General features: G+C 42.8%; 1 protein-coding gene across 1 annotated transcript in view; it reads right to left on the bottom strand.

Moving 5' to 3' along the window:
* Piezo (piezo type mechanosensitive ion channel component) overlaps positions 1–16,427 on the bottom strand; it is a 1,050,432-nt gene that overhangs the window by 294,949 nt on the left and 739,056 nt on the right. The window contains exon 35 of the mRNA XM_080275143.1: positions 5,283–5,374. Within this exon, the coding sequence (XP_080131269.1) occupies positions 5,283–5,374 (92 nt within the window). The remainder of the gene's footprint in view (positions 1–5,282; positions 5,375–16,427) is intronic.

Raw genomic sequence — 16,427 nt, 5'->3', positions numbered from 1 at the left:
GTGTGCCGCGGGGTTATTTGGGCTCCGACAGACTCTCAAAAAATATTTGCCAAAAATCAGTTATTAGTCCTAGAATAATAAAATTACATATGCTTATGGCACATACCTTCAGCTTTCTCCTGGAATGATTGTTGAGCCTTCGTCGGTTACCGTAGGACTTGTGGAGACCTCTGAAGTAGGGTAACGAAGTCTCCACTTTACACTTCCCGACAACCCGTAATATGATTACCACAGCCAGATACAAACACTATAAACACTATTCTACAATTTTCAAGTAGTTTGGGATCCATACTCAAAAAAAAAAACACTGTGAAAGCAATGGAAATTACGAGCGCGTCTGATCGTCGCACTGGCACTAGTTCGCTTTTGTTACACTGTCATTTATTATTCATAAAACCCCTCACACTTTATATTTCTATTACTATATAACACTTATATATATCTACAGTCTTTATCCATAAGTTTCCTTCAGTAGTATTAGTTTATTGTCACTGTAGGGATTCAATTTCTTTCAGTAAAATACGTAGCATTCACTTTCTCGTCCTGTATACTGGCATTGAGAGTGAATGTCACTTTCATCTTCACTCTCATAACTCATAGCATTCAGACATGCTAGAGTGAAACTTTCACTTTCATTACTCCTAGGGTATATACTCGTATACTACTCATTTACATTTCTATTTACGTTCTCTATTTTATTTACGTTATTTACATGTCTATTTTATTTACACTGTGTTGTGCACTGTCACTTGAAATAACTTATAAAACTATTTTCCATTGTTCACGTATATTTACATTCATTACTTTCACTTGCTGTTTACACATTATTTACAATTCCACTTGCACTGTTTTACTCAATAGAAAGATCGTAGTCACTCTTTTATCAATTGTCAGCCCTTTACCTCTTTCCACACGAGGTTTAGTAGGGGGTAAAGGTCACAGGGCCATTTGCATGGGGGTGAAAAAAGGCCTTGAAGTCAGCAAGAAGAAACATACGTACCCTCGCTTCGGAAGATGAGAGTAAACTGATAACGGAGGGCCAGCGTGGAGGCCTGCTTAGGGGTTATTCAGAGTTACCAATACTGGTTCTTGAAACAGCTAAGTCTAGCACTGATATGATTGGCAGGAAATCTAGACAATACATTATAAATTTGGTAGTTCCAGGTGAATGTAAATATCACTTAGGCTTCTCCCTTCCCTCCTTACATGTATATTTATTACGACAATAGATTAGAGGCCTACTTAGGAGATATATATTCAGAGCTACCAATGTTAGATCTTGAAACAGCTTTGTCTAGCACTGATATGATTGGCAGGAAATCTAGACAATACATTATAAATTAGGTAGTTCCAGGTGAATGTAAATATCGCTTAGGCTTCTCCCTTCCCTCCTTACATGTATATTTATTACGAAAATAGATTATATGGCACATTTCAAGGGGAAAAAATCAGCGAAAATTAGCGAACGAGTGCACGTGAGGTGTTGTCAGGTGATAATTAGCCAATTCCAGGTGTATGGCACTCTCACTTACCTTATTTCTTTCTTGTATATATTATTTGGTATAAGAATAGGACATAGGGCTTATTTCAATGGATGAAATCAGTGAAAAATTCCATGGAAGATTTACTTAGCGTAGCACGGCCGGGCAGGCGAGAGGATAGGGTAATGGAGGGGGGGTAAGGAGGGGAGTCAAGAACGGGGAGAAATGGCTAAATTGTCAACAATGGATGGGAGTACAGATGAGATTAGGAGTGCTGACTAGTGTTGGACACTGGCAGTACTGATAGATGATACAAGCCCCCACTTGGAAGCCCGGGTGAATTCAAAATAACACAGAATCACAAAAGCGACGCCCCGCGGTATGATCCCTTGCTCCCAAGCGTCATGAAAGTGACGCCCCGCGGTTAAGGGGTTAAGCGAAGACAAAGGGGAGCTGCAACGCTTCGTGAATGAGTTCGGGAGAGTGTGTAAGAAACGGAATCTAAAAGTGAATGTAGGGAAGAGTAAAGTTATGGTCTTTGAGAGAAGTGAAGCCAGTGAATGTACAGTGAGGTTGGATGTGGAGGAAATGAGAAATGTGAGTGCATTTAAGTACTTTGGTAGTGCGATGAGTAAGGATGGAAGTGTAGAGGATGAGGTGCTTGAAAGAGTACAACAGGGAAGAAAGGTTGCTGGTTCCTTGAAAGAAGTGATAAGAAACAGGGAAGTGAGCATGGAAGTGAAAAAGTTACTACATGACAGTATTGTGATACCAACTCTAACATATGGAAGTGAAGCTTGGACCTTGTTGGAGGGACAGAGGTCAAGAGTGACAGCAGTGGAAATGAGTTATCTGAGAGGAGCATGTGAAGTCACATGGAGAGAGGAAGTGATGGAGCGTTGTGGTGTGGATGTGGATGTAGATGCGATAGAAAGTGTTAGGAATTACACACTGAGGTAGTTTGGCCATGTGGAGAGGATGAAGAGTGACAGACTGATGAGGAGAGTGCATGTGAGTGAGGTGGAGGGGGGGAGAGGAAGGGGGAGGCCAAGGATGAGATTGAGGGATGGAGTGGAAAGGGATATGAGAGAGGGGGGTGTGGGCTGGGAGCAGGGCAATGAAATGGCGGGCGACAGGCGACATGGAGGCGATTTGTCTGTGGCTACCCCTTATGGGATTAAGGGGTCTGGCAATAGATAGACTGATAGATAATAGCCAAACCTATTCCTCTATCACCTAAGGACTTCAACATTTCAGCAGTCAACCCAAATACACCTGTTGCCTTGCCTGACTGTATCCTGATTGCCCTGCTCACAGTAGCAGCATCAATCAAAAGCCAAGGGCAAAACATTGGATCCACTGACTCCAAACCTTGCGTGACCCAGCCAGACTCCTCATTCAGCAACCAGTTATAATACTCTCTCCAGGTGTCTTTAATATCCTCACTGTCCACCACTTCCTTTCCTTAACCATAACAAAGGGAGAAATTAAGTGCTTGTAATCATTACAGTACTTACATCTGACTTAAACTGCCACTCTACTGGACAAGAGTCTCCTGAAGCTCACTAAAAATAGTGCAAAATATCTAGAATTTTTGCACACACACACACACACACACACACACACAAAAAATCTTCATAATACCACTGTATTTCTTGGCACTCTGTAAAACACTCCATAATACAGATATATTTCTTGCCACTTAATTTACATCAGCACTGTATGACTTCTGATACCACTTAAATCTGTACTCAGTATATCGTGACTCAATATGTATTTGGTAAGGGTTGACTGTGCAGTACTATAAAGAGGAAATGAATGGGAATGGAAAGGCTTGGTGAATGAGTCTGGAAAAGTATGTAAGAAACAGAATCTAAATGTGAACGTAGGGTACAGAAAAGTTGTGGTCTTTGAGAGAAATGAAGTCACTGAGTGCACTGTGCGGCTATGTGGTAAGGAAATCGAAAATCTCAGTGCATTTAAGTACTTGGATAGTGTGATGAATATGGATGGAAGTTTAGAGGATTAACTGCTTGAATGGGTACGACAGGGAAGCAAAGTTGCTGATTCATTTGTTTCATTTGTTTTGTTTTTGAAGGCTCCAACATGCTTGCATGCATTGGCCTTGGTCACCTAATGGCAGTTCTCCACGCTGCTTGATCTCTGGCAGCTTCCCTATTCAGTCCCTTATCCCTGAGGTCACACTCAATGACCTCATCCCATGTCTTTTTCAGTCTACCTCTCGCAACCCTACCCCCAACATTAACACTTTTCACTTTCTGCACCCAATTATCATCCCCCATCCTTTCCACATGCCCAAACCACCTCAATCTACCTCTTCTCATCACAACACCACTGAAAGCGGCAATAAGAAATAGCTATGTGAGCATGGAAGTAAAAAAAAAAAAAAAGTTGCTGTTGATAGTATTGTGATACCCACTCTAAACGTATGGAAGTGATGCTTGGACCTTGTTGGAAGGACACAATTCAAGAGTAAGAGCAGTGGAAATGAGTTATCTGAGAGGAGTATGTGGAGTTTCATGGAGAGAGACTGACATATGAGGAAGTAAAAAAGCATTATGGTGTAAATTTGGATGTGACAGAAAGCGTTTGATATACATTAAGGTGGTCTGGCCATATGGAGAGGAGGGAGAGTGAGAGACAAATAAGGAGAGTGTATGAGAGTGAAGTGGAGGGGGGAGGGGAAGGAAGGGGGAGACTGAGGATGAGATCGAGGAATGAAGTGGAGATGTATATGAAAGAAACAGATGTAAGCTGGGGGGAGAGCTGCACAATGGCAAGGAACAAGGTGACATGGAGGTAATTTGTTTGTTGTCACCGCTTACGGGATTGAGGTGTCTGGCTATAGTTAGACAGACAGATGGTTGACTAATCTCATCAAAGATTAAACTTCTATGGCCACTTGAACTAACATCATATTACCCGTGTTCTAACTTGTCAGTATCTGAAAAATCACTATCTGCACTAACTTTACTTAACCCAAGCACTTCAGATACCTAGGGTTGCCTATACAGCACTGACTCATCAGTTACGAACATTTACACATCTCATAAGCCAAGATGCGACTTTGTCCACTCCACTTTCGGCATGCCTGGCCATGCCTCCAGCACAAGTCTTGAGGGTACAGCATTATTAAGTAACTTCTGGCCAAGTTTTTCTGCTCTCTTACAGAAAGCACATTACAATGGACCCTTGTAATGTTGAACTAATCAGAGGGAAGCCTGGTTTGATAAAGACGAAAGTGTGATAAATCTGAGGGCCACCCTCCCTTGGTGGGAATTCAAACACATGATTGAAAATAAATAATTATAATATCATACTCTAGTACTGTAAATGAAAACTGTACCCATTTTACACAAACTCTGACCATAACTTTGCCCTTTTACTGCATATTTCACATCTTTGTCATAGCACTTCTTAATGACTAGTACATTATTACAGTAACATAATGTCATAATAACTCAGCAATCACTACAGGGAGAGGACAATTGCAAGGAAAGTTGGAGTCAAAAGGGTAGGAAACATATGTACTATACATCTTACCACCCCAATTGTTGACCCTAGTTTGGTACAGTTGGCAAAGGTCGGTGGGCTCGGAAGTGTCTGATAAATCCAAAATCTGTTACAGTATACTGAGATTCGATATAGTGAGGATCTACTGTATTTCTATGCTGCAACTGAAGGGTATGAGGGCACAGAAGGGTGTCATAAGTAAGCGAACACAAATACTACGTTGCATACTGTGAATGATGAGTTAATATTGTATAGTTTTATTCTTACCTCTGCTGAATGTTAGGGGAGTCTGGCCACTCTTGTCCTGGGGGATGACACTGCTTTGTCACTCCTGGCATCACACGGAATCCCTCAGTTTCCTATCATGCATGCAGAAATATATGAGAATGCATGGGTGTAATATGAACTTATCTGTGCTAAAACAGTCATTTGCAAGTCTTCAATGCTCATTTTGAAGATATCACAGAACTGAGATGAAGTCCTACATTTTTATCATCTGCTCTTAGAAAGATCTTTTTCTGATAAATTAGTCATACCTTTTCATTCAACATATCAAAACTAGCAGTTTCAATCCATATTTCAACATACCTAATCTATCTATCTATCTCTTGCCAGACGCCATAATCCCGTAAGGGGTGGCCATTTGACTTTGAGTTATTAGTTTTACAGGGAGGGGCACTAACCCTCCATCAACCCATTTGTTGACACGTAGGGAACACATATGGGTTGGTTATATAGTTACCACCCAGCATTGTAAATGGTTTCTTGGCTTACAGGAAACCATTTGGCTTGTCACTCAATGTAAAGCCACCCGTAAAGGAAAGAAGAGCAATAAGAAGTGACAGGAAAGATGGGAGATATAGGAAGAGAGGGGGGCAGGCACAGAAAAAGAATGATAAAGGCTAAGGAAGCAGTAGGCAGCAATACATCAAGTGAGTGGATGATGGTCGCCACTTGATGTAGTGCTGCCTATTTTTTTTTTTTTTTTTTTTTTTTTTTTTTTTTTTTTTAAATAACAGAATGGAGGAAGGAAAAACAAATGGGGAAAAAAAAATAATCCATACACCAGATTACTGGTGTCCTCTATTCATAAAATATCTGTAACAGTTAGACTTGAACAGTTGTGGGTTGAAATTTGGAGGAAAACAACTCTGGGGAAGCGAGTTCCAGAGAGATGCAGTTCGGGGAATGAAAGAATTCTGATAGGCAGAAGTTCTGCAATATGGTTGAGTGACATTCCAGTCATGAGCGCTACCAGATGCCCGTGTAGCACGAGGGAAGGCATGGAGAGGTGGCACCATGGACGCAACTTCATCTGAGCATTTGCCAAAAATATATCTGTAAAATAATGCAAGGGAGGCAACATTCTTTCTTACTTGCAGGGGAGGTAGTTTATATGTAATGGCAGGGTTGTTAATAATTCTAACAGCTTTATTCTGAATTTTGTCTAGTTGTCTTAATGCAACCTCTCCACAACCATTCCACAAGGGTGAGCAATATTCAAGCTGAAAGCGCACATGACTCTTATAAATGATAGCTATCTGCTCATCGGCGAAGAAGTTACGGACTCTGTACAATAATCCAAGTTTCTTTGAGGCGGTTTTAGCAAGTGATATGACATGAGAGCTCCAGCTGAGGGTACTGTTAAGTGAGACACCAAGAATTTCAATACTTTTGGAGATGGGAATATTAGTAGCACTGAAAGTAATGTACGAATCTGGCAATATCTGTCTATTAGTAAACTGTATATACAGTAATCACTCTAATATCCGGACGCCCAATAACCGAACATCCCCACTAACCGAACCTTATCGTCCTGGGATCAAACATTCCCAAAATGGTCCGAAAATCCAAAAAAATTGGAAAAAAAACCGATTTTTTGCCGTCCGTAATTTGAACTTGCCGCGCGCGCCGCGTGAGAGCATTGTTTTGGTTCGTCATTCCTCCGACGTCCGATAGAGCGCCGCTGCATCCTCCCCACTTCCCGCCTGTCTCTCACCGCGACTGGACCTGCGCTCTTCGTAATGGCTGCCCACGTGCTCGCTTTTGTGGTGGTGCCGTACTTGCTGCAAGGCCTCCTGCTGCTCTCTGCCCTACTCTTAGTGTGTGTGATGATGGCCCCGCCTCCTGAGAAAAGGAAGAGAGTGGTGTTGACTCTGGAGAAGAAACGGGAGATATTGGAGAAGGTTGATGCGGGTTGGTCCTCCTCTCGCATTCTCCGCGAGTTCAACCTGGCCCGGTCGACTTTGTTTGATATCAAGCGTTCCCGAGACAAGCTCATGCAGTACACGGCTGACTTCTCGTCGAGAAGCAAACGCAACGTGGAGAGGAAGGTTATGTTTACTCCCAAGTATGCAGAGATCGACCGCTCCACGTTGATTTGGTATCGACAGCAACGTGCAGCTGGTGTGATGGTACATGGAACGGAGCTGAAGGCTGCTGCTGAGAAGTTTGCAAGGCTTCACGACGCCCTAGACTTCAAGGCATCCGAGGGTTGGCTCTTCGCGTTCAAGTTGCGACATGGCCTTACTAACCGTAAAGCACATGGCTAATAATTTGACGCTAACGAGGATGGAGTGGACGAGTTTCGGCACAAGGTGAAAGGCTTGATCGACAGGGAGGGCCTCACTCTCGGTCAAGTCTATAACGCTGACGAAACTGGCCTATTCTATCGCTCGGTGCCAACGAACACTCTCGCCGATGAGACGGAGAAGCGTGTACCTGGCCGCAAGCTTCTCTAAGGAACGGATATCTGCTTTGTGTTGTGCCAATGCTAACGGCATGCACCGGCTTAAGCCCGTTATTGTTGGCCGTGCAAAGCAGCCTCGGTGCCTTCGTGGGGTGATGGATGTCCTTCCTGTCGTATGGTACCATTCTTTGAAAGCATGGTTCACAGCTGTGATTTTCAAAGACTGGTTTCACCATCACTTCGTCAAGGAGGTCATACATTACCAGACGAAGACACTGGGAATTCCTCGCGACCAGGTAAAGGCTCTCCTTCTCCTCGACAATGCACCTGCCCACCCGTGCGACAAGGACTTGGTTGCTGAGAATGGCCGTATTAGGTGCATGTTTCTGCCACCTAATACGACTGCTCTCATTCAACCAATGGACCAAGGAGTGATCGTGGCAACAAAGCGCCTGTACCGTCGGAAGTTCCTGGACGAGGTGATGGTGGTTCTCGAGGACGGGGACGAGCGCAGGGAAGGACGTGACACTCGAGGCAAGCGGACTTTGGAAAACCTTCGCCGCTACAACATCAAGTCTGCGCTGTACAACTGGGCTAGTGCATGGAAGGAAGTCCCTGTGAAAACTCTTGAAAATGGTTGGTCTCGTCTGCTTCTCGGAACAGATGTGGAGTACGATTTCCTAGGGTTTGACGTGGATGACTTCCATGCACGGCTACGCACGCACGGCGACGATGTTGATGTGGACGATGTTCGTGAGTGGTTGACGATGACGAGGGCGATCCTGGGTATCAGACGTTGTCTGATATCGAGATCGCGTCTTCGGTTGCTGGTGTCAGTCCCGAACTTGAAGATTCCGACGACGAAGGCGATGATGATGCAGACTCCGCCCAGCAGGACACTACTCCAGCCATCCCCAAGCTGAGCGCACTCCGGGAACATCTAGAGTTCGTCCTAGACTACCTGGAACACCCGGACTGCGACAGGGAGATGGGGCCCTTGGGACTCGTGGAGGAAGTGCGTGCTTTCCGGCAGCGCATCATCAATCGCCAGAATCGTCGGTCCTTGCGTCAGTCAACGATTGACAGTTTTTTCAGGCCCGTGACTTCCCCGCTGTGCCAAGCCCTGGTTCCACTCCGTTGCCTCCCCAAGACAGGCCCTCATGCTCCGAGCCACAGCCCAGCACATCAGCTACAGTGGAGTCACCGCCGACGTGAGTTTGCGGCTGTCTTCAGAGTCTTCTGTAGTCGGTACGCTCATCACCACTACCCACCGATGCACCCCTTGGACGCCTGCCAGTGATACTCTCGGGCTCTGACAGTGAATAAACAGCAAGAACTTCTCCACTAGACCACACGGGAATTTTGAGTGTTGTGCAGTGAAGAAAACGGTGTGTTGTGTTAAGGTTTTCAAGTTGGGAGAAAAGACTAAGTAGAAAAGAAATTTAACGTAACTAACCTTCTTTGTTTTGGCTTTGGAAACTTAAAAACCTGGGAAAAGTTAATGTGCAACACTTAAGTTTAATGGAACATTATTTGGACTAAAGTGAACACTGTGAAAAGAACGGACTTCTGTGTGTTAGTGACTAAGTTCAGTGCAAGACTTCAGGAAGAGTGTAGTGCAAGTGCTTCAGGAAATCGTTTCTTACTGTCAGAGTCCGAGAGGAGGCGGTTATTCATCGAGGTGGCCAGGGACTTGCTGTAAGTAGCCAAAATGTTTCATGTTGTACTATTTTCCATACTATATTTACCAGAATGTTTCATATTGTATTTTTTCCCATACTATACTTACCAGAAAGTGTCATACTGTACTTCTTTCCATACTAAACTTACCTCATGCATGTGCAGTAGGAATGGGTTTTTCAGAGTTCGGTTAGGTTCGGTTAGGTTAGGTTCGGTTAGAGTCCATAAGTACCAGAATGTTTATTAATGTATGAACATACTTCTAAACCCACATTTTATGTGTCTATTGCATTTATTTCAGTCATTTATGTGCCTTATTGGTGTGATTTGGGTGTTAAATAGGTGCTATGCATGTCCGGAGGGAGTTGTATAGGTGTTTCTCTGTGTTAGGGTCCGTAAGTACAAGTCCATAAGCTGGGGCCCAATATCCGGACAAAACCAATATCCGAACCTACCGATGGCTCTATTGATCCGGATATTGGAGTGATTACTGTATTTAGTTTTACTAGCATTAAAAGAGACAAGGTTGTTTTGTCCCCATTCACTGATTGTAGCTAGATCTTGATTTATGGAGATGGCTTTACTGAGTTGAGAGGTAGAGATATTAGACTTTGTAAATGGATGTCTGAGTGTGAATGAACTATGTAGTGTTGAGTCATCTGCATATGAGTGAACGGGATTGTGAGTGACAGATAAGAGATCATTAATATGAACCAGAAATAGGGTTGGCACAAGAACTGATCCCTGCGGCACGCCGGCGTTAATTGAGTGGAAATTCGAATATACATCATCTACTTTTACTCTTATTTTCCTGTCACTAAGATAAGAAGAAATCAAAGGAACAAAAGACGTTAGTCCATAGCAAGGGAGTTTGGACAGCAGGGAACGGTGCCATACTCTGTCGAAAGTTTTAGAGATATCAAGAGCTACTGCATGAGTTTCTCCAAAAAGATCAATTGATTGATGGATGGTATGAGTTAAGAGACTGAGTATGTCAATGGTGGATCTTTCGTGGCAAAAACCGTATTGTCTATCACTAATTAAGTTGTTGGATTCAAGACGTTTAATAATATGCTTATTAACCCCTACACCGCGGGCTTGTTTACCAATGACTTGCGTGTGCCGCGGGGTTATTTGGGCTCCGACAGACTCTCAAAAAATATTTGCCAAAAATCAGTTATTAGTCCTAGAATAATAAAATTACATATGCTTATGGCACATACCTTCAGCTTTCTCCTGGAATGATTGTTGAGCCTTCGTCGGTTGCCGTAGGACTTGTGGAGACCTCTGAAGTAGGGTAACGAAGTCTCCACTTTACACTTCCCGACAACCCGTAATATGATTACCACAGCCAGATACAAACACTATAAACACTATTCTACAATTTTCAAGTAGTTTGGGATCCATACTAAAAAAAAAAAAACACTGTGAAAGCAATGGAAATTACGAGCGCGTCTGATCGTCGCACTGGCACTAGTTCGCTTTTGTTACACTGTCATTTATTATTCATAAAACCCCTCACACTTTATATTTCTATTACTATATAACACTTATATATATCTACAGTCTTTATCCATAAGTTTCCTTCAGTAGTATTAGTTTATTGTCACTGTAGGGATTCAATTTCTTTCAGTAAAATACGTAGCATTCACTTTCTCGTCCTGTATGCTGGCATTGAGAGTGAATGTCACTTTCATCTTCACTCTCATAACTCATAGCATTCAGACATGCTAGAGTGAAACTTTCACTTTCATTACTCCTAGGGTATATACTCGTATACTACTCATTTACATTTCTATTTACGTTCTCTATTTTATTTACGTTATTTACATTTCTATTTTATTTACACTGTGTTGTGCACTGTCACTTGAAATAACTTATAAAACTATTTTCCATTGTTCACGTATATTTACATTCATTACTTTCACTTGCTGTTTACACATTATTTACAATTCCACTTGCACTGTTTTACTCAATAGAAAGATCGTAGTCACTCTTTTATCAATTGTCAGCCCTTTACCTCTTTCCACACGAGGTTTAGTAGGGGGTAAAGGTCACAGGGCCATTTGCATGGGGGTGAAAAAAGGCCTTGAAGTCAGCAAGAAGAAACATACGTACTCTCGCTTCGGAAGATGAGAGTAAACTGATAACGGAGGGCCAGCGTGGAGACCTGTTTAGGGGTTATTCAGAGTTACCAATACTGGTTCTTGAAACAGCTAAGTCTAGCACTGATATGATTGGCCGGAAATCTAGACAATACATTATAAATTTGGTAGTTCCAGGTGAATGTAAATATCACTTAGGCTTCTCCCTTCCCTCCTTACATGTATATTTATTACGAAAATAGATTAGAGGCCTACTTAGGAGATATATATTCAGAGCTACCAATGTTAGATCTTGAAACAGCTTTGTCTAGCACTGATATGATTGGCAGGAAATCTAGACAATACATTATAAATTAGGTAGTTCCAGGTGAATGTAAATATCACTTAGGCTTCTCCCTTCCCTCCTTACATGTATATTTATTACGAAAATAGATTATACGGCATATTTCAAGGGGAAAAAAACAGCGAAAATTAGCGAACGAGTGCACGTGAGGTGTTGTCAGGTGATAATTAGCCAATTCTAGGTGTATGGCACTCTCACTTACCATATTTCTTTCTTGTATATATTATTTGGTATAAGAATAGGACATAGGGCTTATTTCAATGGATGAAATCAGTGAAAAATTCCAGGGAAGATTTACTTAGCGTAGCACGGCCGGGCAGGCGAGAGGATAGGGTAATGGAGGGGGGGTAGGGAGGGGAGTCAAGAACGGGGAGAAATGGCTAAATTGTCAACAATGGATGGGAGTACAGATGAGATTAGGAGTGCTGACTAGTGTTGGACATTGGCAGTACTGAGAGATGATACAAGCCCCCACTTGGAAGCCCGGGTGAATTCAAAATAACACAGAATCACAAAAGCGACACCCCGCGGTATGATCCCTTGCTCCCAAGCGTCACGAAAGTGACGCCCCGTGGTTAAGGGGTTAATTAAAGTTTCAAATACCTTACCAAGAGAAGATGTGACAGCTATTGGTCTGTAATTGGAGGGGTCAGACGAACTTCCTTTCTTCGGAACTGGGTGGATATTGGCTTCTTTCCATGAATTTGGGAATAAAGAAGTACGTATGCATAGTCTGAATAATTTGGCTAGGACAGAGGCAAGTTCAGGGGAACACTTTTTCAAAATAATTGGCGGAATTCCATCTGGGCCTGGAGCTTTGTTGGTAGGTAAATTGTCTAGGATGGATTTTACGAATCTTGTCTGTATTTTAAGTGGGGCAATTTCGGTAGAATCAAGTTCCAGTACTGAGACATTCTGGCTGGTATCATCTATGGTGGAGTTTCTTGCAAAGGTACTAGCAAAGATATCTGCTTTCCCACGTGGGTCATTTGTAATATTGCCATCTGAAGATTTTAGTGGGGGAATGGAAGATGACTTGTTAAAGTTATTATTGAAAGAATTAACAGTTGACCGGAATATTCTATTGTCATTAGGGTTGTTAAGTAGTTTTGATGCTTGCTTTTGAAGAAAGTTTGATTTAGATAGATTTAATACAGCTTTTGCATGATTTCCAGCAATTTTAAATTGGGAGAGTGATTCAGATGTTTTTTATTTTAAGTAAGAGTTATATGCTAATGACTTCTGGGCTGTTGCTCTGGCACAATTGCCATCAAACCATTTTGGAGAGTTTGATCTTTTAGTGAATTGTTGACTTGGTATGAATAAATCCATACCAGCTAGTATTAAGTTGCAAATGTGGGACTGGGTAGAATTGGGATCACTAGCCAAAGCAAATGGCACAAGTGTGTTGCAATAAACATTAGTATTCCTTAGCCTTTATCATTCTTTTTCTGTGCCTGCCCCCCACTCTTCCTATATCTCTCATCTTTCCTGTCACTTCACCTGACCTAAAAAAGTCACCACAAAATATATACTAATGTTTTTTGCAACACACTTGTGCCATTTGCTTTGACTATAAACGCCGTGGAGATATTTGTGTACTGATCAGACACTTTCATTATCATTTCCAACACTTTATTTTCTCCTAGGAACCCCTTGACAAAGGATGACCATGACAGAGCTGCTTTCAGACTATTGTACTTTGTTTTCACATAACTCTCTCCCTTTCTCTGAATAACTCCACATCCTCTTCTCTTTCACTTACCAAAGTAATACTCCACTCTCATATTCCATACCACATAAGGTCTAACTATGCCAACATTATGATGTCTCACTTTCAAAGACTTTCTCTGGCAACCTATTCATGTGATTAGATAGTCTGTGCAGTGGACTGTTACCGTCATCCCCAGAAGGTACTATCACGGGAGTGATATGGGGCTAAAAGCTCAGTTGCTTGCCTTGCACAATGCTCCCTGACAGAGAAAAATCACATTTACGTGGTCAAAGTTTGGGCTGAGTCTGTCCCCTTAGGTAGACTGGACCTGTTAGCCTTGGATGGCTGCTGGTCTGGGAGGAAAATTCTGAATTCAAACCTGAGGCCTCAGGTAGGGTTGGTGATAAGACCATACAGCATAGGGTCACTTAAAAAACAAATGCTCCATGCTACTTGTTAGTCGCACACCAGTAGCGGAACTGCATGGCACCCAGCATTACTGTTAACTGCCATCATCATCATCATCATCATCATCCAGACCTTCTTTCCCATCCTAGGGCAGGGTGAGGAATAGCAAAGTCCAGACAGCCCAAATTTGCCCAATCCAATGGGCCACACTTCCATTCACTCATCATTCAAGTTCCTGGAATCCTGGCTCTATCGGATACTCCGAAAACATCCACACAACATCCACCACATTCTGTAGCTTCACATAAACGTATCCGATTGAGTCAAACTGGACGCTGCCACTTTAAAAAAGGGGTGCCAAATCCCTGAACATGCACTTCTACTCACAACATTCATCCAGCCAGCTCGATCTCATCAGTTCCCTAGCCTCACCGACTTTCAAACCTCTCTTCCTCACACACTCATCCACCATATCCTTCCACCTTCTCCTTGGCCTACCTCGCCTCCTCCCTCCTTCAAATTCGCTCAGGTATACCTTTTTCATCACTCTATTGTTATCCATTCTCTCCATGTGACCATACCATCTCAGAACACTCTCTTCGATTCTGGTGTCCACCAACTTCATCACTCCACATCTATCACGAATCACGTTATTTCATATCCTATCCATTCTCCGTACTCCACATACATTCCTCAGCAGTCCCATCTCCACTGCTCTTACTCTTGACTTTTCATTTTCATGCCACACCATAGTCTCACATCCATATGTTAAAGTTGGCACTAACTCTCCTTCATGAAAGCCTTGTGCAGCTGCAGCACTCAAGCCTCTGTTATCAAGGCCTTCATTGCACCAGGGGGAGGCGGTGGCTGAATCGGTAGAGAGGCGGCTTGCAGTCCTAATGGACCCAGGATCGAATCTCGGCTGGGGCAGGGAACAGTTTAAGGATTTGAATTTCCTAAAAGCAGACCTTCCTGATCTACCAGATGACCCGCCGACATGTCATAAAAGTACCCCCGCTAATACCAATACACCAGTCCTGTATGAGACAGCCCTAGCATGTATTCAATATGGACGGTGGGTGTTAGCGCCGAAGTGGTGACATGTGGAGGTGTAGGAGGACTACTGGGCCTTGGGATAGGCAACTGCCCCCAAGAAATAGGCCCTGAACCTTTGCCCAGAGTCAAAAAAAAAAAAAAAAAAAAAAAAAAAAAAAAAAGCTACCTTTCTTCCTTGTGTCACTGTACTTTCAACTTCTTTTGCATATTTTCCTCTCTTTTCTATCACTGTACCCAGGTACTTGAACTCTCTCACCAAGTCCAGTCTCCCTCCATTCACTGTAACATCGCACTGGTAGTCACCTTCTCTCTCAATAACCACCACTTTACTCTTTTCTACATTTACTCTTAAGGCACGACACTCACAGACATCAGCAAAACTCTGCACTAGCCTACTAAGTTCTTGCCTGGTACTTGCAAACAGCACTGCATCATCAGCATAAACAAATTTGAGATATTCCATCCATCACCATTCATTACAATGCCATCCCTCTCTCCATTACTCGTGTTTTTACTTCTCTCATCATCCCATCCATATATATATACTGAACAACCATGCCCACACCAATCGTGAACCATTCACTTAGATGCCCATTAACCCTTTCACATGCTTCACTACCATCATAAAAACTCTTGACAGCACCTAGCAGCTTGCCATGTACACTGTACATGAGCAAAACTTTCCACAATCCTTCTCTGTCCACTTTGACGTAGGCTTTTTCCAGATCCATGAATGCCATAAACACCTCACAAGCCTTCTCTGCTATCTGTCTCACTGCAAATATCTGATCCACACATCCTCTGCCACTCCTAAAGCCACTCTGTTCATCACTCACTAGGATTTCTGATATCTCTCTTCCTTTCTCTGTAATAATTCTTCCATATACCTTCCCTACAACACTCAGTAAACTTGAGCCATGATAATTCTTGCACTCACTTCACTCACCTTTATTTTTGCACTGGGGTACAATCACAGCCTTTTTCCACTCTGCAGGCACAGTTTCACTCATCCATGCCTTCTTACATATCTCCAACAAGCACTTCATTCCACTCTCTCCACTACACTTAATCATCTCTGCATTCGCCTCATCAACCCCAGCTGTTTTCCCATTTTTCAGCCGCTTCACAGCACTCTTCACCTGTGCAAGAGTCATGTCTCCTGGCATTGCATTCCTTCTCTGCACCCCCCCCAAAACCAATCATGTTTACAGCCACTCTGCTCTCTCTATTCTCATTCATCATGCTTTCAAAATATTCTTTCCATCTGGTCCTTATTTCATCCCTATGGGTTAATAATCTACCACCTATATCCTTCACACCATCACATTTCTTTCCACTTTCACTTCTACATTTTCGCACCTCTTTCCAGACTAAACTCCTATTTTCAGAGTAGTTGGCATTCAGTTATCTTCCTAGA

The sequence above is a fragment of the Coenobita brevimanus genome, chromosome 60 (genome assembly GCF_032717465.1).
Source record: "Coenobita brevimanus isolate Jiangsu-jjx chromosome 60, ASM3271746v2, whole genome shotgun sequence".
Lineage (NCBI taxonomy): Eukaryota > Metazoa > Arthropoda > Malacostraca > Decapoda > Coenobitidae > Coenobita > Coenobita brevimanus.
This window is presented reverse-complemented; position numbering and strand designations above follow the sequence as displayed.